Consider the following 27676-nt stretch of genomic DNA (forward strand, 5'->3'; position numbering starts at 1 on the left):
ACACTGTAGTTTTTAAGTATTTTATTTGTAATTATTTTATTTTGAAAAAATGTCTTCTGCAAAGTTTCTTGCGGCGCATTATTTTTGGCAATAAAGGTCTTTCCAAAAGCGCTGGTAGTTTAAAAAATGACGTGTAAAAGTGCCCATTGCGGCCTGTTTGCTGAATAAATGATTTGAATTAAAATTTGAATTTACTCACGGGTCTAACCACCATCACGGTCACGATACGACGCATGCAACCGCAAAAGAAATGTCAGCTCATCAAAGATAATGCAGTTAACATCCCGTTAAATACATGTCTAGTGTAACTAACGTGAATCATATAAAGCTGTCATTCTCGTAATGTCGCATGAGCCTAATGTAATAAATACTTCCTCTGAGCGCTGCGCGGGCGCGCCGCGAGCAGCCCCGCGGGACCGGCGCCGGCCCCGCGGTAACGCGCCTGATTTAGCCTATTGAATAAGTGCCGCCTTGTAACCGCCTAATAATAGACACAATGGCATTTTAAAAGACACGTGTCGCGTTGCGGACGAGTTTATAGCCCGCGCGGCGCACAAATCACGCGCCACTAGCGGCCGGCGCGCGCGCCGCGGGAGAACGACTTACCACGTGTTAATTACTGGAACAGCTCCTGTCTCGTTCAATCCACGAAAACAAAATTAGGATAAATAGCTACGGAACAGATCATGTTCTTTACTAAGAGATTTGTAACTTGACGTGGTATAAAATTGCCGCCTATTTCTTGATCTTAAGACAGCACTCACTCGCTTGGAAGAAGCTGGCACTAAAGGCAACTAGAGATCGTTGTATTATAATCATAAAAGAGCCGGCAAATAATTACTAACGTTGTCTCTTTATTATATTAGCCCTGACACCGAAAAAGCTAGCAGTTCTAGTAATCCACAAAATACGCTAGGTTTTTCATTATTACTACAATGTTATAAGGTTCTTACACTAGTTTATGTACCTACCTAGGTACAATAGGTAAGATTTGCTATAAAACCAATTACAATTATGCATACCTACCTACTGTTGCATATGGTGATATTAAGCATAGTTATAATCCATCCATACTTATACTTATAATTTATAATTTAATATTATAAATGCGAAAGTGTGTTTGTATGTTTGTGTGTGTTGTCCGTCTTTCACGCCGTAACGGAGTGACGGATCGACTTGATTTTTGGCATAGAGATAGTTTATGGGCCCGAGAGTGACATAGGCTACTTTTTATCCCGGAAAAATGCACAGTTCCCGAGGGAACAGCGCGCGATAACCGAATACCACGCGGGCGGAGCCGCGGGCAAAAGCTAGTTATAAATATTTCCGTTTTCTTGTCATAGTATACCTATGTGGAAATAACTGCAAGTGCCATGTCAAAAGATAAAGCAACACATGTTGAACAGGAAGAAGGAAATAAGACAAATTGTGAGTTTTCATGATGTGTATTTTAAATAATGCGTCTACTACAGGAGCTGCCAACCCCGCGCCACTGCTCTGCCGGGATGTCGGCAGATGTGGGCGTTCACATTTGTTAAGAGAATACATTATAACATAATTCTGTTTACATTTCGACCACCAACGCACTTCCAAGTGCCAAGCATTTCATTTATTTCATTCCGATTACTGTAGTTCACAAAAGTTTTTGTCGTATGTTTATAATTACAATAATGGTAATATCGGGCAAGTCTTGACTGAAATTGCGGCTAAAAAAATTTACTTAACATCCTTCTTGTCTTGTTTTAAAGAAAAATTAAGACGTACCATAGATACCTCCACATTATTTTAAACTGTGTTCTAGTTGTGATGTGTAATACATAAACAAGTAGCGAAGTTTTCACGATGAGCCAAGATTTACCCCATTACTTATTATTTTCACGCACAGTTTACTTCAGGTTGCGTCACAACACAAACAGTCTCGGGATCAAATAATACAGAGTGATTCCGGGGTCATGAGCAAGAGTGAAAGGGGTGAAAAAAAATCTGCTGTTCCATACATTTCGGATTGTTAGCGATCAATTATTATCTCTTGATTAGATGTTTTTTTCCGCGATTTTGGGGATGGTCCCATAGTGAAAGTTGCTCAGCGTGAATCTCCCCATCACCCCTTTCACTCCTGCTCATGACCCCGGAATCACCCTGTATAAAGTATCCTTTGAAACTAGAAACGACCACCACAAGCGCCGCGACTGCCGGGTACTAAACCAATTATCTAAAACACCAGTTTTGACCACGTGCACATATTACTTGCCCGCCCTGACAGTACCTAGAGTGTCAGTGTTTTAGATAACTAATGGACATAACATTTGGAAAATCAAGGAGCGAGTGACCCGCGCGGCTACTCTTGTGGCGTTTTACACTTCCACATTATAATAGAGTAGAAATAATACGCTTTTCATATCAACATGACGATTTCGTAGGATACTGTTTAGTTTCTCTTTCACAAGGTTTCTACTCATTTCTGTGGGATCTATGTAACCGTGTGTTACGCTCATGCCTAAAATGAAAACTCCAAAAAACTATACAAATAAAAGTTATACATTTATTTAGATATATCTATTTTTAATCACATAGTTCTTGTCTGGCCATCAAGTTACCACAAAATTCAAAAAGTTTACCTACCAAAATCATAATTTTACTAGCCAAACTTACTAACAATTTAACTTTACAAAAGGAATTTAGTTTCATCGCATTGTTCTAAGCACAAGGTGATAGGTAGAGTCCTGCGGCCTTAAAGGAGTAAATCACCGGTAAACGCCTCTATGCTCGCGCCAAGCGGTCGTAGTACATACGTAGATACATGGTATATATTATTGCACATCTATGTACAGCCCGCAGGTACCTGGCCGGCGCCCGCATGCCACCCCGACCCCGTTCCTCTTGACTATAGCAATTCATAATTTGATACTTATCTTTCACACATAAGTAGGTATTGTTAAAATAACAACTGAAATTGGTAAATAAGTACAAGTTTACGGAATAGTTTTCAAACAGCTAGTAACAAGAGAGTTTCGTATCAAATGTACCGATTTTAAATTACAGATCCGTTACCTCTCTTCAATTTAATTAAGTTCATTGATTGATATGAGTAATCAAGTAGGTACCTACATAATTAACTTTTATAAATACACGCACTTCCAGTGTTACACAAGTTACTTAAACCGGAGCAGCCGCGCGCAGTAACCGGTTGTTTTTCAAGTATTTTATTTTGCGTGTAGGTTTTTTTCAGCAAGTAACTTTAAATTAAATGAGCCCCTTGTGGGAGGCGGGGCGACCGCTATCACGCACCACATCATATCTAATTGTGATGGCGGTATCGTGCCGTGATCGTGGTACACATCGCGGCATCAGATACGGCGGCACGACGCGGTGACTGGCGGGAATTGATGACACCGTCGGCATCGGCACCGTCGCGCAGCGCTTTTGTTCGGTCGCTGCGTCACTGAGCCTGCGGCTGCGCGCGGCGTCCGATGCGGGCGAGGAGGCCGCGGGCGCCGACTCGCGCTTACATATCCTCTAGGTATTCTATGCTAACCTAAAAACGTCTATACTCTATAGTATGTACACCTCGTATTTCTAGCTATAGCTAAGTAAGTACGCTATCTAAATATTTATAAGGGTAGCCTGAACGACAATTATTTACATAGTCTAGTTATCCGCCGACGCGTCTGCATCCATCACTGTTTATAGAGTGTTCATTATTATTTATTATTCGCGTGGAATCGGGCTCGATTTGATCGTCGAGTGGCTGTGAACGACCGGCTCAAGGTGAAATATAAAAACCGCGGGTCTAGCGCGGCGCAGACGCCGTGGGGGGGGTTGGGATCCGCAAAGATTTATCGCGAAAGCGTGGTGATCACCGCCACGCAGGTAACATAACTTAAAACGTCTGGCAAATAAACACTTCAACATTTTTATAATGTGTTCATAAATTACATTTAAGCGCTACCAGAATTTAATGCTGATACCATTTTAGATTTGTTTTCTTATATTTTGATATAATTTATAACCAGCAGAGTACAGTGGAGCATTCGTGACGACTCCACATTATAATAACTTAATTATTTATAGCGTAGTGTCGGTGGGCCGCAAAAAGCCTCGTTATCTACCCGCGGTTTACGAGCCCGCGCGCACCTGCAGCTGCGCCGGCGGCGCTCCCGACGCGGGGTCCGCCGAGCGGGACCCTCGGCGCTCGCCGTAGAATACTATTAAAGGTAGATTTACGTTCCAGCAGTAAGTAGCAGACGCGTCTTAGAGAGTTTCAGTTCCCCACTTATCCCCGCTTTATAGGCATTCTACAAAATATCTTGAACATTTTCATCTGCTTCCTGGTCAGACCATCAGCTCCTAGGAGCACCCCGGTGGCTTTAATTTGTTAGAATTTACTAAGTATTTTAGTTTATAACAGTTTTGCTATTCTAATAATAATCTTAGCATTTAAACAAATAAACAAAGAATGCAGGGGTACTACATTGATAAATTAGGTACAGATATTTTAATTATCTAACCGGTTATTCTTGTATTTGAATAAAACGGGCGTGTACCTTTTGTCTAATTAAACTTTAAAATTAAGATGCGTTGAAACGTTGGCAACTTTCATGAGCCAACAAACTTTTCCATCCAAACATACAAGAAGACTGTTTCGGTTTTATGTATTTTAACTAGGTACGGAATAACGATTTCTACGACAGTTAGTAGGTAGGTAGAATCACCGCTTCCTTACCGAGCAACACGTCCCGCAGAGCGCCACCGGGTGATACCATCTCAGGACAAACGGATCATGTTCTTAGATAATAACACAACTTTAATTAAGTAAATACTTACACAGGAATTCTTGCTGTGCAAGTTAACATCGCCTCAAGTAAAGTCCATAGCACTGAGCACGAGACGCGCGAACCGTGTCGTTAGTTCCGAGCATTCGATAATGTCCAGCGTCACACACAGAGGTCCATCACTGCACGGCACCGGCAGCCGCCAGGTGCCAGCCGCCGGCTCACCCGGGCAGCAGCGCGGCGCGCGCGCGGCCCCCTCAGAACCAGTACAGGTCCTTAGACGTGTCCTGCACCTGCGCCTCCAGACCTGCCGAGGCACAACACGTCAACATTTACTGTCCAAACACAGGAAAGAGGAAATTGAATTGCGTACCAGTGCGAGACCTTTTCATGATCAATTTTGATATTATTTCCTTTCCAGATAAATTTAGTAGGTACCTATAGGTATCTATGCTAAATGTTGAAATGTTCCTCTAATCTAAGATTTAGTAGAGGCAAATATTTTCGGATTACTAATGTACTTATGGGCAAAAAACTTTTCCCAAAGTATCACATCCCACAATATTTTACTCAAATTATCATTTGGCCAAAAAACTTATCGCAATTTTACAGTTAAGTAATAAATATTTTTTTGGCAAATTATTGTTACACAAATAATTATTTAGTCATGTTTCATATTACCAAGTACTATTTAGTAAAATGTAAAATGTATATAAAGTAAAATGTGGCATAACGTACTCTTCCCAAAATATCGCATGACATAATCACCTACTTTTCTGGCAGCAGTTCGTTTCTGTGGGGGGCGCAGTTCTAACCTAACCTAACCTACTTTTCTGATAGCAGTTCGTTTTTGCTGGGGACGCTGTTTTAACCTAACCTAACCTAATTTCTGGTAGCAGTTCGTTTCTGTGGAAGGCGCAGTTCTAACCTAATCTAACCTACGTTCTGGTAGCAGTTGGTTTCTGTGGTTGGTTTGTGCGAAATGTCATTTTGAACAAACATTTTTTTGGAATACAATATTAGCCAAAAGAAAACGTTTGCTTAATAAACGTTTATCGTAGTAAAATTTGACAAAGTAAAATTGTGCCAAATGATATTTGACCAAATGAATAAAATGCGAAATGTAAATATGATACAGATTCGTTTGGGAAATTAAACTACTGTGATAAGTTTTTTGGGAAGTGAAATTTGGCGAAAAATATTTTGCCAAAACGGCAGTAGGTAGGTACACCAATATTTTCACTCATATTTTCTACGCGATATAAGGTAAACCAGAAAATAGACCGAAGAGTCGGGAGCTCATTAGAGGCAGCGATAGAGAATCGTAAGCTGTTTAATTAACCGTGAACTGTTATGGAATTGAATGTTAATTTCTATTAACGATTGCAAATAAATATGCTTCAGCATCATATCCTAAACGATCTATCCGTTCAAAATTAAGTGCGAACCGATCGTGCAGTGTATCGGCGGCGCGATGCTATCGCCGACGCGGTATGCGCGATGGATCACCGCAACTTAGGGCAGTCTAGTGGACGCGGAGGTTTATTAGAGCAGCCAGGGGGGGGGGGGGTGATTGTTATAAATGATGTCGCGCGCAGCTGATAGCATCGCGCCGGCGCCCCAGACCACTGCAGCAGCGATAGCTGTCTGTCTCGACCTCGATAGATCGTATTCAATTGTTACGTGGCAAGTTAGACGACCAGATGGCCTAGTGGTTAGAGAACCTGACTACGAAGCTTGAGGTCGCGGGTTCGATTCCCGTGTCGGGGCAGATATTTGTATGAAAAATACGAATTTTTGTTCTCGGGTCTTGGGTGTTTAATAAGTATTTACGTATGTATCTATCTATATATTTATCCGTTGCTTAGTAGGTACCTATAACACAAGCTTTGCTAAGCTTACTTTGGGACTAGGTCAATTGGTGTGAATTGTCCCGTGATATTTATTTATTTATTATTTATTTAAGTAAAACGACTCTATACTTGACGGGTGGTTTTTTGGCGTTGTGATTTGTATGTATGTCGTAGCGGTAACCTTTGAACCGTATTGCGATTGAATTGTCTACTGCCAGTTATAAATTATTCAACTTTCGTCTTATTTGTCTAAGGGCCGATTTCACCAACGTAGTATAAGTCTTACACTAAATTTTAAAAAAATAACCACGTGTTGTTGTGCGGTTGTATTCTTTGTCTATTTAAAATCATTGTAATTGGTACCTATTTCGCTTGCAGGGCCAACACTCATTGTGTTATAGTAGAATTAGAGTTAACCTTTTATTTATTTTTACCATAAATATCAATACTTCGTGTTATTTCCTTATTAAGGTTTTTGCTTTACAAAGGTAGCCTATGTTCTTTCCCAAGGTCTATTCTATCTCTGTACCAAATTTCATCAAAATCGGTTAAGCGGTTTAGGCGTGAAAGCGTAACAGACAGACAGACAGACAGACAGACAGAGTTACTTTCGCATTTATAATATTAATAGTATGGATTATTTTTAAATTCATGTATTAGGCTAGGGTAGGCTGGGTATCGAACAGTGAATGCGTTCACACTACCTACGTCCGATTTGAATCCTTGAAAATACGGTCTGAAGCAGTCGTAGAACTATTTGTATTGTAGTTTACACACTAGATACGATTTCACGTTACAAATAGTTGTATGAATAGTTACTACGGACCGTATTTTCACTTATTCGGATCGTTGTAGTGCGAAACCGCTCTAATAAGGCATCAGTGCGCGTCGGCCGGCGGCGGCGCGGGCGCGGCGCGGCGGCGGTTAATTGCGGCGCGCGCGCGGTAATTGACAGCGGCTCGTGATTTAGTGGCGGGCGGGGCGCGGGGCTCGGGCGGGGCGGGGCCCGCGGCGGGCGGCGCCCACGGCCGCCCCGCCCCGCCGCCCGCGCCCCGCGCCGGACACCCGCGACCGACGGACACTGGACACACGCCACGGTTCGCGACCCATCGACACTTTAAAGTATCATTTATAGTAAGTAAATGGAATAATCAAAGGTATTAAGCAAATATGAATGAGCTGATTTGATATTACTTAACTATTTTGAATATAGAGGGTAAAATAGTTCTGGGGACAAGGAAACTTAAATATTTAAGTAATTTGAGTTTCAGCTACAAAACTTCATCGGTTTTAATGAAATAAAAGAGATTTGGTTCTATCTAGGGGGTAGGTTACCTAACCTACTTATCGTTAAAAGTATTTTAGCCTGACGCTAAAAAATCTGTTATTATAAAACAATAAATAATGACCTACCCTACCCTACACCCTAAACAATGTAACTAGCTGAGTTCGGTAGGTAGCTAAAGCTGACTTAAAAATCTTAAATTTTATCTCAAAATTCAAGAAACGTACAATAGGTACATATATTTAGGTAAAGATACCTTATTTATTATCCTACATTGCAAACAAAATATGTATGAAGTTCTAATAAATTAAACGGACGAGCATCGTTTTTCATTTTCTTCAAATTTCTGCTGAGATAAAAGAAAACGATAATTATTGTGTTTGTAAACATTAAATTAGGCTCCGGATCAAAGATGAGACATAAATAACGCGCGGCTCAAATTAAATAATTTGCTGCGTTTGATTCCGCGGCAGCGGGGGGAGGGGGGGGGGGAGATTTATGGCGCGGGACCCGCCGACGGAAGCGGCCCGGCCTGGCATACAGCTTACGAGCACGGCAGAACAACACAAGGTAAACTGTATTTTATTTAATCTGTGACCCTAACATACTTGCATTATGTTTTATTAATAAAATAGTGACGACTTTTTCCCTTATTAAATAAATTAGCAGGCGCATGCATCACTACATGATAGGTACTTTGTATTTAATTGTTTTTATTAATTTGTTTTGTGTTTGGTATGAAAAACAGACGCTGTAGCCATAAAAATGTAACACAAATGTAGAGTAGGTAGAGTCGCCTGAAGATAGAATGAAAAATGTGTAACAGTCAGGGTTTTTAGATATTTTGAGATATGGTCGATTTAAAGCTATGGTAGGTACAGTCATAGAAACTAATTCACGTACCAGGGTGGAACCTTTGTGCCAGGAACTAATGTCATGTTGACATTCCATTCTGCCAAAGACATTATAGCGAAATTGGTTATGAAAAGGTTCCACCCCGGTACGTGATTTAGTTTCTTTGACTGTACGTCGAAGTCATGGATATCTTTACACTTTACTACCTGGTCGCTGTCACTTCGTGTTTGAATTTTTGTATAAAATTGACAGAAGGCATATGGTGACGGCACCAATCATGGACATGCTAAGCACAGTAGTATCCAGTAATGGACAGCAAGGATTCAATACCTTATAGCTCACCAATCATGAACTTTACCAGTTATGATCATCAGTTATCTGCACATAAGTGTTATTAGTTTTAGAAAAAGTAGCGTCCGTTTCAATATTGGATTAGCGGAAAAAATATTGCATTATTGGTTCCTGTCCACTGTATTTTAGATATTTTAATCAATGGTCAAAATTGAGCCACGGAGTTAAGTTGTATAGAAACAGGCAGGCATGCGTGGTAATAAATGTAGGCACCATTGTCATTTACCTACCAAGCGTGATTTTTCTTAAGAGTTTTATAATTCTGTTGCAAGTCTATTATACGTATAAGATACTAATGTAAATTATTTAGTAATATTAGACTATCATTATAAAAAAAATGTAGTAAGTATGAGTAATTAAGAAAAAACTCAATAAATAAATATCATGGGACACTTGACACCAATTGACCTAGTCCCAAACTAAGCAAAGCTTGTACTATGGATACTGCAACGGATAAACATACTTATAATAATAATAATAGCCTTTATGAACAATCTAGTAAATACATAATATTATAACTTTATTTTGGATCTTCAGACATCGATAAAGATTGTTTTGCTTATCATAAGCCTCCCACAAATTTTTCCATAGGTTCCGATCATGACATTTTCTTCTCCACATTGTCCCTGCAGCCGCCTTTAAATCATCATCCCATCTCTGAAACGGCCGTCCCCTCTTCCTTTTTCCCTCTCTGGGATACCATTAAGAAACTAATTTAGCCCATTTTTCTGTTTTAACATACTTATATACATATTAAACATCCAAGACCCGAGAACAAATATTAGTATTATTGTGAGCAAAAATTTGATCAAAAATACTTATCGTGTTCAGATATTTTTGATCAAAATTTTGCTGACAAGTTTATTATTAAAATTGTTAATTGTTGCGTTTGTTCAGACATAGATAAACTCTTTTCACGGCTAGGCAACGAGTACCTACCGAAGGTAGCTAAACCACAGAGCTGCACGATGTTAACGGAATACCCGAAAGGATAATAATAGCCTACATTGCGACTTGCGCCACGAAAATGCACTAGCTGTAATGTAAATAGGTATAGAAGTATGTAGATGTAATAATTATAATTAGCGATCATTTGCGACTTCTTCAACCCCCTTCCTCCCCTCATTTCTTATACGTTTTGTTTTTTTTTATTCGACTGGATGGCAAACGAGCAAGTGGGTCTCCTGATGGTAAGAGATCACCACCGCCCATAAACATCTGCAACACCAGGTGTTGCAGATGCGTTGCCAACCTAGAGGCCTAAGATGGGATACCTCAAGTGCCAGTAATTTCACCGGCTGTCTTACTCTCCACGCCGAAACACAACAGTGCAAGCACTGCTGCTTCACGGCAGGATTAACGAGCAAGATGGTGGTAGCAATCCGGGCGGAAAATGCACAAGGTCCTACCACCTGCAAAAACCCAGAAAATACGTACTCCAGAGATTTTTTTGACATTCATAGGTGCTTGTTATAGCCTAAATTAAATAAAGATATTTTCACTTTGACTTTGAGTTGGTTTTGTCGAGAGTTGCAAAAAGGTATCCCTATACTTGCTAGTCAGGTACGGACTTGCTCGTCGCTATGATTTCAACGCGAGATGCATGCAAGTATTATACATATAGCCATATAGCACGAGGCGACATAGCGAGCGTGGGGCGCGGGGCGCGGGGCGCGGGGAGCGGGGCGCGGGGCGCTCGGTAGCAGCGCGGTATTTGTCAATAAGCGTCCCCCGGCGCGGGCGCGGGGACCCGCCGCTTTGATGTGACCCGCCAGGCCGCCAACCCTTCGGTGTCCGGCGCGGGCGGACATTCCGTGCCGACCCCGAACCCCACCCCCGCCCCGAACGGCCCCGGCTCCCTTGTGACACTCACGCAACGCAATACCTATCTACAAGTAGAGATTCATGCTCTTATATCAAATAGAGGTAGTATTGCATACATTACGAATGGAGAACTGAATTATTGCCATTCGTAAGAGACAACTCGCCACCGACTGGAAGTCAGTGCTCGTCCTTAATAGGTGACATCTAAAATCAAAGTATCCGAACGCAGCTCGTTTCAAAAACTATCGGTTCGCACTAATGATTCTGATCTGTATCATAATAATTATATCGCTAAACTATTTATAGCTGTGGCTAGGGTCCTAGGTAAAATAGGTACCATCAGCCAAATATATGGTCTACCACCCTAAAGTTGATAATCGTTTGCATGTCACAAAACAATAAGTGTCTGTCAACTTGAAAGTTCGACTTTAGCGCCATATTAATTTGATAGGAACTTGTTTAAACATTGATAGACCACTTATTTGGCTGATGGTACAATACAATACAATGACTCTTTATTGTACACCAGAAATAGTAAGTGGTACAGAAAACAGGTACACAGAGAGAAAACTACAAGGCAAACAATAGGCGGCCTTATCGTTATAGGTAGCTAGTTTTTTTTGTTTTGTTTCAGTATTTCGACTCTACCTACTCATAGTTTTTTATGATAAGTCAGAAACGGGCACCTACGTGCGCGGCCAAATTTAGATTAATTCACCTAAGTTCTAGCGGAACAAAAGGGGGGGGGTAACGGAAGACGGACGAGCCCGGGCAGGAACACATAACTCAGCGGGCGGAAGGAGAAGCGCTATCAATCAAGCGGTGGTGCGATTAGACAAGGGGGGGCGGCCCTCGCGGGGGAGAATTTAATTTGGCAGGCGCGGGGGGAGGGGTGAGGGTCGCAAATTAATTTTAATCGCCGTCATTAGGAGGCCGCGGCCGCCGCGCCCTTCAACTCGCCGCCGGCGCACTTTTTGCGCGCCGCAATTACCCGCCCCGAGAAGCGAATCTAAAAATGCCGCCGCAACAATTACGAATCACGCCACACACGCCGCGCAGCGCCGCGTCGCCCACAAAGCGAGAATGCTTTGTTTTGTCACTCGGATAAAGCGCTTAAATCATCACAATTAAAACATCTGCGCCCCGCGGCAGGAATCTCTTTGAAAGTTAAAATAGGTTTACGTTTACGTCGGCGCTCGTCTAGCGCCGGGGGAATGTTCCGAGCTCCCGTTATTTATCTCGCGCTTTCATTTCATGGCCGCCGAATCACTGAAGCAGCGGCGGTGGCTGTCTGCGGCGACGCCCGCGCGTTAGTAACATTAACCCACTGGGCTAATGTATGCGTCGCGAATTCTGAAGCAATTAATTTGGCCGACACTCGGCGGAACGTAATGAGCTAATGAATAAGCCGCGCTGTCGCCGCCCGCCGCGCATTCTGCGGCGCACAAACGAATGCTTTCGGTAATTCATAGACAAATTGCTGCATTGCTTACATAACTTATCTACAGAACAGAATCAGCCATCTGCTATTTAATTGGTAAGAATTCGTACAACTTGCTGTCTTCTCAACACTGTAAGCGTCATATTGTAGTAAGTAGGTATCTACCTAAATAAACCACAGATCATTCAAAGTCCTTATAAGGTTGTGACACAATAGGTAGGTACCTCTACAATGAGCGTTGTCTGAGAGTTGAAGTTAGTATCGTTAATTTTAACCCTGGACCTTGTGGGCGACCCTTAGGGGCCTAAGGGTACTATAGCAGCTTGATAGCAGCCGCAAATCTTAGGCTATAAGACCTGGGTCAGCGATGTTAAGCTTTGGTTTCCTAAGACAACGTTGTTGTAACGTCATTGTGTTATATCGGCCGTAATACAGCTGTGAAGAATGTACACAATGATATCAATAAACGTCCTCTAGGAAACCCCACATTTTTTTATTACACAGACGTTCTACACTGTATATGACGGTTGACGGCACCGTTACCCTAGGAAGCCCGTGCTCGAGCAGTATCCGCGTGTAGGGTGTAAGTTTATGAGTCTGATCTGTTTAATTGTTATTTAATTTATGTTTTTATATTTGCTATCGTAATTACCTTGTTTCGAGCATAATTTTAATTGCTGAATTTTTCCTTTTATTTCTCTTTAGTTACAGACTAATAATATAAAGACATGTGTTTAAGTTGTTTGAAGAATCAAGATTATTATGTATGTAGGTACTGACCGGGCACCGCGGGGTAAGAGTAGGGCGAGCAGGCGGCGGCGTGCGCGTGGTGCGCGTGGTGCGGCGCATGCGCGGCGTGGTGCGGCTCGGACAGCGCGTGCGCGTGCGCGTGCGCGTGGTGCCCCCACTCCACCGGCTTGTACTGCGCGTGCAGCGAGCCGCGCCCCAGCAGCAGCGGCGTGTAGCCCGCCGCCGCCATGTTGTGCGCCTGCGCCGCCTGCGCCGCCGCCGCCGCGTGGTACTCCGCCGCGTGACGGTGCGCCGCGTGACCGTACCTGAACCACACGCACCGTACAGACCACACATTGATGTATCCTGGATTGATATTAGCGACCACTCACAGCTTAACTAACACGAGTAAGTCGACACCGACATCGGAATGCCACCTTCACCACATTAGTCTTATTGCCTACCTTTCACCGCAAGCGAAGCAGATCCTGACCATGCAGAGTCCAGACTCAGTTTAACTTACATGCATCGATCGGCTGTCTGGAACTGGAACCTACTTCCACACCACTTCTATGAACTTCATAATTACAAATTAAACCGAGTCCGTACTCTCTGCCCCGCTTGCGGTGGAAGGTGGGCATAAGTGCCTCAGGAGGTGTAACGGCTTAATGTAACGGTGGTCAGTGCTCACCCGGAGTAGTGCTGGTGCCAGGGGTCGTAGTCGTAGAGGTCGACGCCGGCGCAGGCGCCGCCCGCCGCCGCCGCCGCCGCGTTGAAGAACGACGCCGGCAGGTTGCGCGACACCATCGGCACGCTCTCTGCACAACACCACACCTTTCAGTTCGCTATAGGTCAACCTACAGCCCTACACGTATTGTCAAAATAAAGAGTGACTGGTTTTAGTAAGCCATTGCGATAGTTTTGCAGACGCCTTCAAGTTCAACTGAAGCGTATAATACCCCTTTGGTTTAGATAAGGACATTATCTTTAAAGCTACAACGGTTCGTTTCTAAGCCAGCGATGCACGGAACGACAAAAAAAATGATTCAAAATTTTCCTCCCAGGGCAGAAAAAGTGGTCTCTTGTGGAAAAGGTTAATACGAGTACCACCTCCCACCAATTTTGCTCGCCACAATCAGAGTTGATCGTTAATATCTGAATCAATAGGTAGATTCTAAGGAGGTCTAGCCGGTGAATTATCAAACAATAGTCTTGGCTGACAAAAATCTCTGTAACGGAACTCGACTCGACTTGCAACAATCCAGAGCCGTATCACAATCCCCGATACAATCTCTGATTAAATATACACTATTATCTTACTGTTACTTTGATTCTAGTTTCAGATCTGATATCCTCCGTCCTAGCTAATGCTCGACACGATCAGGCGAGTTGACGCAATAAAACTACGGGATAACATCGCCGGAGGAAACCCATCGGCGGCGATTCCAGATAAAATAACTCCCGAAGAGGCGTAACGAGCCCGTTCGTGGAAGCGCCGTGGGAGCGCTCGGCGGATGGCCGACATCAATAGTCGAAGTGCAACGCTTGTTACGAATTACGATAAAAACAAAGAAAATGCGATGCGCTACGAGCCCCCCTCCGGCTCCCCCTTTGTGCCAACTTTTGCAAACTCATTCATTCGTTGAAACTCAGAATGTTTTAAATGAAAATGCCGATCTCTACATCGAGTCGGATTGTACTCTCAATTTAGCCATTACCGGCGGCGCACATTCCTCATTACAAATTAAAATGCAGCGGCGGGAGACGAGCCGGAGCCGGAGCGGGCGCGGCCTTCGCTTGATATCAGTTTACGACACGATTTAGCTAAACAAAGGCTGGCGAAAAACCGGGCGCGGCGCGGCACAAAGCGCCCGCGAATGTCGGATCGTTATGCGTTTTTGCCGCGCGGGCTCGCGGCCATTTTAAGCTATGTACGTTTTTGGCGATCTAATCGTTCGCGTCCCGCGCGGCCGCTTTTTGGGCCGGAACCGGTCCTTGCCGGCCGCGGTGTCGCACTGTCTCGCCGACAGCTGTCCTCCCTCGCCGACCACGAGGCTAATGCAGTGCACTCCATAATTCGCAACTCGAGCACAATGAAGCGCGATGAAGTGCGCGCGCCAGTCTGACTAGTTCGTAATTAAACGCGGGTTTAATTAAGGCAGCTCCGGGAACGCCAATTTATATAGTCCCCGCGCTTCGCTGAGCCCACGCGAGGGGTGGGGGAGGCGTACGCCGCCCCGTGGTGGCGATGGCGCCGCGGCCATGAGGGACTTCGCACCAGTCCACCATCTCACTTAGTATCCCTTAGTAGGTAGGTAGTCTGTGCCTGTCTCTACCAATCTACCAAGTATTCTAAAGACGTATCTCTGTAACTACACTAGTACTATGATTGTTTTTTTGGAGTATTTTTGTATTTTTTATTTCAACTCCAAATTTGTTACTTTTACGGGTATCCATAATAAACCATATCGAAAATACAAACTGAGACATGGATGCACAGAAAAACCAGAACCAGGGTTCGATTCCCAGTGCTGGTCTCTTTTTCTAGTTTTTCTGTGCATCCATGTCTCAGTTTGTATCTTAGATACACTAGTACTGTCCCCGCGCAGGAACAGTTGCAGAATGTATTGTAGAATCTGAATATACTTATAAAATAGTAGAAATTAAACGAGATGGCCACATTCTAAGTAACTGCCATAATTTTGTGCTTAGGTACCTAGAATGCTTGAAAGGGCAGCCATATTTAGTTTCTCTTTCGTCCGTTTTCTACTTTTTATTGTGGATGGACGCGCTCTGGATAGTAAAAATAGCAAAGTTGCACCTTTTAGATATTTAGTCGTATTAAGTATTGGGATAGTTTGGATTTAGTTCCAAATGGACTGGAAGGCTTTAAATATCTTTAGGTAGATAGATATTTTCACTCGTCCATAATGCACCCAAATCAAAAATGATCAAAAATTGTTGAGCTGAATTATACCGTATTGTATGTATGCGCTGGTCTTCAATCAGTAAAATCCCGGTGTCAGCCCCACTCCCCACTTCCCCCGTTTTAACTAATTATCAGTAGCGGCGTTAGGGTTGGGCCCAGTGGGGCGAGGGGCGACCGCCCGGGGCGCCTGCAGGCGCCCTTTTTATCCTCTCGCTCGTTGAGCGAAGCCTATACTCTCTAGAAAATTTCCAAAAGTTGGGGGCGCCGTGGAAATCTCGCCCAGGGTGCTGGAAGTGCTAAACAGTAATGTGACCCCCTCTGCTCTCTACTTTAGCAGCAGCTGCCTATAACTTGTGTACACCTCAGTGATTATCCGCACAGCCGCGAACAGGCGCCGACTCAGCATGTGCTGTACTGCAGTATTGGCTTGGTATAAAAGAGTGGGTGCGGCGGACTGACCCTTGGGCTTGTCGAGCGCGAGCGCGCGCGTGAAGTGCTCGTCGACGACGGCGGCCACGTCACCCGAGTAGTGCGTGAACACGACGCAGTTGGCGCTGACGTACTGCGCGCGCGCACGGCCCGCCCCCCCCCCGCCCCCGCCCCGCCCCGCGCCGCCGCATTCGCCTTCCGACTCCGACGACCCTCCTGCTGCAACAATACAAACATCATGCCACTTCCCTCTCTAACTTGATCCTCTGTTTTTCCGCATAGAAAGAATCGAGAGCTATTCAAAACAAGAGTAAATAAGCCATTAAACCTCTGTAAAATCAGGAGAGATATAGAGGTCAATCGCTGGTCAATGTTAAATGAAAATAAAACAAAAATATAAAAGATCTAATGAAGTGCAAATTGAATTTCGTCTTTGTAGGGAAGGCTATGTCCTGCTTTGCCCAGCAGTGGGACACCTCTTTGCAGGCTTTTAAATAATAATAATAAACATAGCATAGCATGACTGCAGAACACGTTAAGATAGGCAGGTAGACTCTACATATAAACAGTGTCTCACTCTTAGTGGACGTGATGTCGTGTCATCGCATGTGCGTTAGCTTAAGAGGGAATAGTGTGTGCGAGCTGCTGACTGCTGACCTAGCAGAGTACAGTGAGACACCGACCGTCAGCGCTGGCGCGGCCGTGCGCGGACAGCTCCTCCTCCTTGGCGCGCAGGCGCGGGTGCGCGGGCGCCGGCGCCGGCGGGCTGCCCGGAGACTGCGCGCCCGACGACGCCGACCCGCTGCCGCCGCCCCCGCCGCCGCCCCCGACCGCGCCGCCGTACTCGCCGCCCGCGCCGCTACCCGACTGCACGTTAAACTGTTAACACAAGCGTTATGTCTCGATTAGCGTGAGGTGCACCAACTTACCATACCTACTTAACATAACCGAAGTGAAATCAGACGTCAGAAATCCCATTAAGTAAATCTCTGCAACCAATAATAAAGACAACTGATTTTTGGTTATAGTAATGTGATGTGGTACAATGCACTCTTAAATGGTGCGAGCTAACGTTAACCCTGGGAGGCTCTTCACAGATGAGCGTCAACATGCACTTCACGCAGCTGTTCAGGAATTAAAAACTATCGGAAACTAATGATTTGCTTGTGGTTATTTGCAAGTCGTATCCGTGCCGTGTAATTTTAACGACTAAAGCGTCCCACAGTTGTAGCCTTTGTTCCAATAGGTACTTACTACCATACCAATAATAATAACTCTACAGGTTGATGTAGATACAAATGTGCTCTACATTCTTGTAAGCGGGATATACTCAGCCACGCTTACGCCGTTGTTCGGGTGGAAATATATAAAGTATCCATTATAATCGTACCTACATGACTACAGTGATAGGAATTTAGTAAAGCAGCGCCGTTTCCCGCGACTGCAGCAGCGAGCGTCGCTGCGCGCGCGACGCCCGCGCGATTTATTGTGCTCAGACGACGCCGGAATGTCCGCCGCATTCCGATCGTGAGTGGACAGTTGTACAAATTGAAACAATTAACATTGACTATTAGACGAAGACATCTTTAATGGGACATTAAAATGCTTTGATACTTTCTGTCGACTAAGTAAAGTATTTATTGGTGACAGAAATGGTGACCTTCATGAAATTAACGTGAGCCTGCAGATTCGACGTTCTTACTCCTTATACTAATATTATACGTGCAAAAATAACTGTCTCTCTGTTACCTCTTTACATTTAACTGCTGGTCCGATTTAGATGAAGTTTTTTATGGAGATGGTTTGATTTGAAACCATGTAGTATTGCATAGTTCCCGCGGGATAGCGATCAACGAATTTTACGAATTATTTGCAAACAGAGTCGCGGGCTACATCTAGTCTAGTTTAATACATATCTCTATATAAGTACAAGATTTCTTAATTCAAACGATTCTAGAGTTTTCACCAGACGGACAGAATAAGTTTCACTATAGTACTTAGTCATCGGAATATCTATTTGCCGCATGTCGGGACGACGCCCTGTGCGCGTGAGCCGACACGCTCTTGGCCGGTTCTTTAATTCGCGTGAAGGCATTTCTATTTATTTTATTGTTAGTTCCACTAAGATACTTAGTAAGTAGATATACGAGTATACATACACACATACAAAATGTCGTAAATTATTTTAATGCGCGCTGTTACTGTGATACGCTGCGGATAAAATCCAATATTTAAAGGCACGATTAAACTAATTAATGGTTGCTTAAATAATGCTTATAATATTCACATTTAGTCCGTAGATACTCAGAGTTTTAAAACTATTGATTGATTAAAAATAAAATCGTAATATTTTAATGATACCTACGATAAATGTTCGAGTGTTCGACACGTTACATAATAATGCCCAATAAATGACACCCTGCATGCTGTCACGGCTATTATTGCTAATAGCTGAAATTAATTATGGCAACTATTGGGACAGGGACGAGAAATCGTACTTTTACCTTACCTACCTACAATATAAAATAAATAAAATATGAACCCTCGGTAACTATTACATAAAAATAAGTCTAACTCTTAATTGCATATTTACACGTTATAAATTTTGATTTTCTTTATTGTAATACTGAAATCTAAAATCTATAGGTACCTACTTACTGAGGTCTTCTAGGTAGGTATATTTGTTATAATTTATGCTGAGTAAGGTAAACTTACGAGTACTCGTCACTGTCCCAATAGTCGCCATCCTTATTTTACGACATTAACAATAGATGTGGCAACTGAATGGATAACAGCCCTCCTTGACCGTTGCATTACCAAAGCCATGCGCGTGAGTCAGTCGGCCGGCCCCGCAGTGCAATGTGCAATGCAGAGTATGCTTGCTTGTGCCACGGCTTTACTGCCTATTGTTTAGCTATCTGCTCGAAGCTCTTCGGCCGTGTTCACTTAGCAATACTTCGCAGTTTCTGTGTTTGGCACCATACCTAAATAGATAGGTAGTACTGGAAATCAAGCTTTGGAAACATGTCACTGGAAAATACCATTCAAAAGTGGTACAAATCTGTGTATTGCAACAAAATTACAGCTCAAAACCAATTTTCATCAAATAGACTAGATCAATTAAGTGGCGCACTAACAGTGGGTCGGAATGGGCGGCCCGCTCCGGGCCTCCAAATGCCCATAAGGTAGAGAAGAGACCTCAAAGGGATCAAGTTCTGAACAAAACTATAAATATGCAAAGTACACTTAAGTACCTACATTAACTTCTAAGAGTGGGGAGGCCTCATCCAGTTTTACCGCCCTGGTTTGAAACGGGCTTGGTCCGCCACTGAATTTAGCATAATTTTTCACTAAATTCGAATTGAATTGAATGAACTGAATAGTATTTTTGTCCCCGAGTGATGTGCTTTCAATGCCATTTACCCTGTTTGTTTACTAATTGTCAGTTCAGCCTTGCAATAACTAGCTGCGCGTCATGAATGCGCGCATCTCGTCATAGCGCACGGCTGGTGCGCGCATGCGCGGCGCGCCGCCGCCGCATTCCGCGCCCAAAAAACCCGCCGCGGCGCTCGCGCACCGGCTACCAGCCTTTACTTATACTTGTGGCTCTCTCCGGCTTCATTTTGTAAGGATTCTACAGCTGTGACCCTGGCACTGGCAACCTCAACATAAAACTTACAAATGATAGGTACAAGGTGTTTTAAAGTTAATTATTCCAGAATATTTCAGCAGGTGGTTGGGTCCCTGTAAATGATTTTCAGCGTTTTACAATTATGATTGACAAATGTTCTCATACATTGATCGATGGTCAAAATGTACCCACCCCCTGCGTCAATGGCGCGACTACATTGTTGTGAAAATTCCAATGAGAAGCCTTTCCATAAGAGTGTTCATTCTGAACTTACCCTACTAGGTACTTACTTTGTAGGAACTTCTGTTGAAATACTCAAAGTTAATTTGAAACCCTCATGTATTGGCCACGGTCAGCCAGACCAACGAGCTATAGGTAGGCACAAACGAAGTCAAATCCATATATTTTACACTTTATTTATTAACTTCCGACAAGTATTTATGCCTTCCAACAATTTTATACAAAACTTTGACAGTTTAGTACATGAAGTGATAGTGAAGTTACTCAAAATTCTGCAGCCAGTTGCAAGCATGTAGTAATTTTATTCAAAAAACCTACCAGTTGATAGCAGTGCCCCTAGGCCTATTGCCACTGCGTCACTGAAGTGTCTAAGACGCATTACAAATAATTTCTAGGCTAAGCGATCACCAATACCTCACCAAATCCAGACCCAGTAAGCTCGATATGAGAACTTGAAAGACTTTCTTTATTTTGCAACCACCTTTTACCTTCTTGTAGTTCAATTTAATAGTTAGTATTGCTCTACCAGTCAACCTTTAGGTGATGAAAAAATGAAAAGTATTTATTTCAATATCCAGATGCATATAAGAAGGTTAGAGATCTCCTGTAGGTATAGGAATATACCTGTGACAATAGGTGATACATAGGTAGTTATAGGGATTACAGTAGCTAAGTGATCCACGGTCAGTGGACTGCGATTATCTTTAAATACGCGACAATATTTAGCCGCAACTAGTAAATTACTTACTTATATTGATGGGATCAGGTAAACTGAAGGAAATGCAAGTGGATGTTAATGTTGAATAGATCGAGTTCTTTATCCTCTCTCGTTCTTGCGTGCATTCTCACTACCATCGGACACTTCTCACTTATTACTCGATCGAAACACACAGTAATCACACTCACCGTATCACTCCAAATCCAACACATTTAGAAGGGAATAAATATGAGGTTTATAAAAAGAAATCTCCGCTTTCAGAATTTTGACTTTAATAAACTACCTTTTCACACCTCTCCTTAAGAAAAGTAACTTTTCCTCCCTGACGAGAGGGAGCAAAGTGCAACTTTTCTGTTCAAGGCCTTTCTAAGTATTTTATTGCAAATGCCATTTTTTGAAGTTACTAATTGTAAAGCCACGCCATTTTCTATGATGGTTGTTCTTTAATACCTAATATTTAGAATTTGTTTTTTTCAAGTTTCTTAATGCTCGGCTGGGTGAAAAGTTGTATGAGCCACTCGGGAGCAAAATCATTTTCATCTTGGGCGTTAACACTTGAGTCCCTCATTACGCTCAGGATTCTACTTTAGAATCCTTCGCTACATTCTGGATTCAATGTACGCCCTCGCCTTAAATACACCATTTTGCTCCCTTGTGACACAAATAACTATTACCTACTTCTCTTTGGGTGCCGCAGTTTGGCAGTTTAAGTGATCACCAGGAGTAATACGGCGAGTATTGTGTTTCGATCAAGTGATACCTAAGTAAGAAGGCGGTCAATCGTTGCGCAAGATAGAGCTCGATCTACACATCAATATTCACCTCCAATCTCTTCAGTCTACCTGCCCAGCTATCCACCATCAATCGCAGCTGCTCGTAGAAAACATGGCTATGATATACATCATAGAGCCATCATAATTACGTCACACCAATTTCGATAATATTAAGATCCCCCCAGTTACAGTTACTACCTTACCTTATTACAGTTATAACCACAAAAATAGAATTATTTGGTTTGTGTCAATTCAATTCAATTCTTGAAAGTATAGCTCCATCGATACTATCGATGGTTCCGCCAATGTCGAGGTTGGAAAAGACACTATCAGTTTAGCCGTTGTTTGGTAGATTCAGTGTGATTTTGTTTGTGTCACAAATCGCCCTGTTGGGGTTGGGTTAGAGGTTTCTAAATGTGTGATGTGATTAGTGCATGGTCTGTATGTCGTTGTCGGTGTTTGGTGTTTGGTGTTTGTGGTGGTGCGTACTGACTACTGACCCGGTCATACTGGAAGTGCGGCGCGTGGTGGAAGGAGCGCGCGGCGCCGCGCCCGTACAGGTAGGGGTAGTAGGCGCCGTACATCACCTCGGGGCAGCTCACCGCCATGCCGCGCGCGCGCGCCGCATGCCGCCCCCGCCGCCGCCCCGCCGCGCGCCCGCGCGCCCGCCCCGCCCCGCCCGCCCGCCCGCCGCGCCACTGCACGAACAAACGTTACTGGATTAAACAACACAACCAAATACCTTAGCATTTGTTGACCGAACAGCCTTATATGTAATTGTTTTTTCACTTTGAATGCTCATAAAATGTTACTTTAGTCTCTGCATATCGGGACTAAAGCTCCTTTTTATTCTCTAGGGATTAAAGTTTTTTTTATTTATAGGTGTTTGTGAACGGAGAATTTTTAGGCTTGGAAATAACCTCAAAATGACAACTGTGCGAAAATATTAAAAAAAAAAACACATTTAATTTCTTGAAACACAATTAATGATTACGAATATGAATCTATTCAATTTTATTAAGAATTCATTCATTTTATTATGCATAGTCCAAATTAGTTTTAAAATAGTTTTCAATTTTGAAACTGTTGGCTAAATATGCAAGCATTTAAAACGTCACTTCATAAACAATAAGAGAAAAGAAAAAACCGCGCAACCAATTTTTTTTGCAATTTGAATTTTGAACACATGGCCTATCCATTGGTCGAGCGTACGTTTTTAAAAAGTTATATTGTAATTTTGAACAGAACATTATTTTTTTCCTCGCATTCAAAGTGAAAAGTAGTGTTTAACGCGAGACTAATTACCATAATGCCACTCAAACTATAGCCACCTTCGCTCTGCTCGGGTGACTAAACATCTCATGTCATTTTGGCTTGTTTTAGTCCCTTGTTGAACAATCTACTATTAAAGCCTCTGCACGTATGCGTGCGTATCGCGTTTGTATCGATACAAACATACAAACACTCATCGACAGCGCAGCGTGTTTAAAAAACGCGGTGTGTTATGGCCCTAAGGATTCTTATGATTGGTTTTTTGGAGTCTTTTTTGTATTTTTTATTGCAACTCCAAATTTGTTACTTTTACGGGTAAACCATATCGAAAATTTCGCTAAGAATTCTTTTTAATTTACTCGACTAATTTTTCGTAACATTGATCGATGTTCAAAATGTATCTCCCGTGTTAAAGACACTAGGTATGTTCGTAATCCAAGGACCTTCATAGGTGTTCAGTCATTAGTGACTTAGGCCAATCATCTGTAGAAATACTTAAGTAGTGTGGATTATTTTTAAAATATGTGTTTGCTTAAAAAATCGATCGTATGTCAGAAGTGAATTTGGAAACCATGGTAAGCACCCAAAGATAATATTCGGTAAATCTGAAACCACTAGGTATACGAACTGACTGCAGTAGTTATATTTTACAAAAAATAATACATAAATAATTACCTATGTAATGAACTTTTACTAAAAAAAAGCTAAATCACTTACTTCCTATTTTAATTATTAATTAAAATGTATATCCCTGTATTAGAAAAGAAAGAAAGAAATAAATAAAACATTTATTCGTGACAAACACAAGAACAATGGATAAAAAAAAATAAAGAAAAATATAGTTTTATGTATTATTTATCTCTCGCTTCATCTCAACTCCTTCTGCAGTCCTTCTTTGTCGTTCATTTTACCCTCAATTGTAATCTTTTCTCACGTAGGTACGGCATTTGTCTTATAAATGCGAAGTAAATCTGTCTGGCTGTTACCGCTTAGTGCTTAAACCACTGAATCGATAAGGTAGATGAAGTTTACTCTAACATAAAAAAATGGTATATACATGACAGTTTTAACATAATAACCATAAAGCTTAACGTATATCGACACGTCATTAATGGGCTGTTTCACCATCCATTGATTAGTGTTAACTGACGGTTAAATGTGATGCCGTCTCCGTCTATTCGAACAAAACAAATAGAGACGGCATCACATTTAACCGTCAGTTAACACTAATCAATGAATGATGAAACAACCCCTAAATATTTCTCCCGCGCCATAAAAACAATTCCTTAACAAAAAAAAACAACATCTTTTGGAAGTTCAGTTCTAATTTAAGTTTTGTCAAATAAAGTTCAAAATTGGTAACTTTTACGTGCCTACATGCATACGTCAAATCACACACTATACTAGTATTGACGTTTACAAAAGCAAAGACGCTGCAAACATGTTCCGTTGACGGAGTGTCGCTGGCTGCGCGCGCGCAACCCGTCCGGCGCAAAAACCCGGCGCATTCCGCGCCCGCGCCCGCCGTCCGACCGACGAACCCATACGGCACAACACAATTCAAACTAAATAAATGCGAAAGTAACTCCGTCAAAGTAAGGTTCGTCTGTCTGGTACCTTTTCACGTCTAAACCGCTGAGCCGATTTAAATTAAATTTGGTATGAAGATAGTTTGAGTTGAGACCCTTGGAAGGACATGTAGGAGATAGTTTTTATCACGGAAAATTACATAGTTCCCGCGGGATAGCGATAAATGTTTTTTTCTCAGACGGAGTCGCGGGCTAAAGTTGTTAGGTACCAACTCAATATTCCATAAACAGCATTAGGTAAGTACCATCAGCCAAATATGTGGTCTACGAGTACCACCCTAAAGTTGATAATCGTTTGCATGTCATAAAACAATAATGCCAATAGACGTGTCTGTCAACTTGAAAGTTTGACTTTAGCGACATATTCATTTGATAAAATTGCCAAATTACAGTTTTGTAGTACTAACAGTCTCTGAGGATAGCCGCGGACAGACATACAGCGGACAGACCTGGCAAAACTATAAGGATTCCTAGTTGACTACGTAACCCTGAAAACCTAAGCAATAGAGAGAGAGAATTCTACAAAATAATCTTTCATAAAACACATTTTACATTAAAATCCATTCAAACTACAAAAAAATTAAATAACAATTACCTAGGTACTATAAAATTAAAACAATTTAAAAAAAACAATAAATCAAAATGAATAACGAGCAATTCTTGTATACATATATATTTTGGGGATCTCGGAAACGGCTCCAACGATTTCGATGAAATTTAGTATGTAGGGGTTTTCGGGGATCTTATCTCTGGGAAAACACTGTTTAGCAAGTTTTAGCCCGAGCAGAGCTTGGTCGCCCAGGTAAAGGGTAGTAAATTAAATAAATAAAACGAAATACCCCTCCGCATCGCACTTGGCCCAAACGTACCCATTACCCCTGTGGCAATGCCCCGTTGTATGGCCAACGACGGCCAACGAGACCCGCTGGACCAAGTACGACCCGGAACGGGGGTCACCCCCCTGTCCCACATCCTGCGCTCCAACTCCCAAACCAACGACCTGGCGTCCACCCCCCAGGGATATGAATAGTTAGCAGTTTCAGAAAAAAAACCTTCGTCCATTAGGTATTTATTCCTTACTTCTGTCCATTGTAAAGGTTGCTTGGAAGAGATCGCTCTGAAGCGATAAGGCCGCCTACCTTAGAAAATCTCTATGTAAATACCTGTGTTGGTGTGCATTAAAGAGTTATTGTATTGTATTGTATGAACCAATTGGAAAATGAATTATTTGGGGGAAAAAATCGGCGGATCTTTTATGATTTACTGTCATTTGGTGCAAATAGAAAATCGTGCACTTGAATAGACTATTTTGAATTTGAACCAAAATGAATATCAACCAACGTGAATTTTGACATTTTTGTTGTAAATTAATTAAACCCAAATGGAATATTGTCCATTATAAATTAGGAACAAAATTAAATAAGCAATAAGTAAATGTTGTCTAAATCAATCCTTAACTTAATATGTAGGCCCAAAACAAATGATTTCGAGTGAAACGTATTTGCAATTCGTCATATTTCTGAATGTACATAATACAAGTGGTCGTTTTTTTTCGGCATACATCAAATTCTCAATTTTACTATAAGACAAGGTTCCATTTTCGACGATATTCAGGATGGACAATTTCCCTTGTTGATGTATTCCAAATTGTCATTTTCCTGCTTTGACGTATAATTTCGAGTAGTCCATTTGCACAAATGACAGGAAATCTCCTTTATCTGTTAAAGTTTATTTTTAATTAAGTACGGAAGTTGCCTACTCGTATTAGGTATCAGAAAAATCCTTTTTAGCGAAGTTTTTTAGTGTCCAAAGTGACATTGTACTTTCACTAATTCACAGTCAGGCAGGGCCCTATTGCACCACGTTGACAGCTGCGGCTACACTTTCGTAGCGAGTCCCTAAAAATACGCGTTATGTTAATCACGCACGAAGCACTACAATAGGTAGGGATGACGACTGGGTTAAAAATATATCTTTATATTTAGTCCGACAGATTATGGAAAAACATGGAACGCCTAAATATTTTTTGGTTTATCAAATTATTAAAAATCGACAAAGGTATAAGATCATCAAACTTCCGGCACTAATCATACTCGTACACCTTGTTCATACTAATATTGGTTTTCATATATTTTCTTATCCTAACGATCGAAACTCCTTATCATTCTAATTCATAACGTCAATATTCATAACTTTGTTTATATTTGCTTTAATATATTTCTTAATCATAAGTGTTATTTACCAGCATTATTGACGCGCAGGGACTTGGAAAATTTTCGATGGTGCGAAATGATGTATTTAAGGAAGGACTCCGCTAGGTACGACGACGAGCGAAGCGAGGAGGAGTGTTAGGTAGAACTGTGACCCTACAGCGCGCGAGCCGAGCGAGCGAAGCGAACGTGCCGCGGTAGTGGCCTGCGAAGCGCCAGGACTGAATATATTTTTCAACTAAAACTAATATAATATAAATAATTAACGATATAAGTAAATCTTATTTTGAATAGGTAGTTACCGTTATGAAAAACAATATTATGAGTTCAAATGTTTTCTTATTAATGCCATTATTAAAAATAAAATTATGATATTCGTCTGTTATGAAGGAACATTTTCTGAAAAACAACATTATGAGTTGAGATGTGTTCTTAGTAATGACGTTATGAGTAAAAAAAAAATATGAACACTGTCAGTTATGAGTTCCGATGTTAGTACTAAAAAATTATGAACAAAAAAAGTATGAGGAAAAAAATTATGAAGAGTGATTATTATGAACACAAATCGGTAGTAAAATAAAAAATAGGAATACGAATTTTATGAGAGTCAAAATGGACCCATACCGATTTCATCTAAATCGGTTCAGCGGCTTTAACGAGAAGTGACAAACAAACAGACTTATTTACAAACTTTCGCATTTATAATATTAGTGGGATTAACCGACATTAAAAATGAATACGTTGATTGTAGTATTAATTCAATCAAGAGGTCATT

The 27676-nt window shown here is 42.0% G+C and overlaps 1 protein-coding gene across 2 annotated transcripts; it reads right to left on the minus strand.

Annotated features, from left to right (window-relative positions):
* Positions 1 to 1587: 1587 nt before the first annotated feature.
* vg (transcription factor vestigial) lies at positions 1588 to 22464 on the minus strand. 2 transcript variants are annotated; one of them, XR_012451937.1, is made up of 7 exons: positions 22331 to 22464; positions 17152 to 17347; positions 16499 to 16687; positions 13802 to 13928; positions 13162 to 13436; positions 4825 to 5079; positions 1588 to 3535 (listed from the first exon to the last, which is right to left on the minus strand). XR_012451937.1 is itself a non-coding variant. In XM_074095718.1 (6 exons), the coding sequence occupies exons 1-6, from the start codon at positions 22436 to 22438 to the stop codon at positions 5030 to 5032; spliced, it is 945 nt and encodes a 314-aa protein (XP_073951819.1). In that variant the 5' UTR covers positions 22439 to 22464; the 3' UTR covers positions 1588 to 5029. The 2 variants fall into 2 exon arrangements, 1 of the variants encoding a protein (XP_073951819.1); XM_074095718.1 differs by having other exon boundaries at positions 1588 to 5079.
* Positions 22465 to 27676: the final 5212 nt, after the last annotated feature.

Source organism: Choristoneura fumiferana, chromosome 12 (genome assembly GCF_025370935.1).
Source record: "Choristoneura fumiferana chromosome 12, NRCan_CFum_1, whole genome shotgun sequence".
Lineage (NCBI taxonomy): Eukaryota > Metazoa > Arthropoda > Insecta > Lepidoptera > Tortricidae > Choristoneura > Choristoneura fumiferana.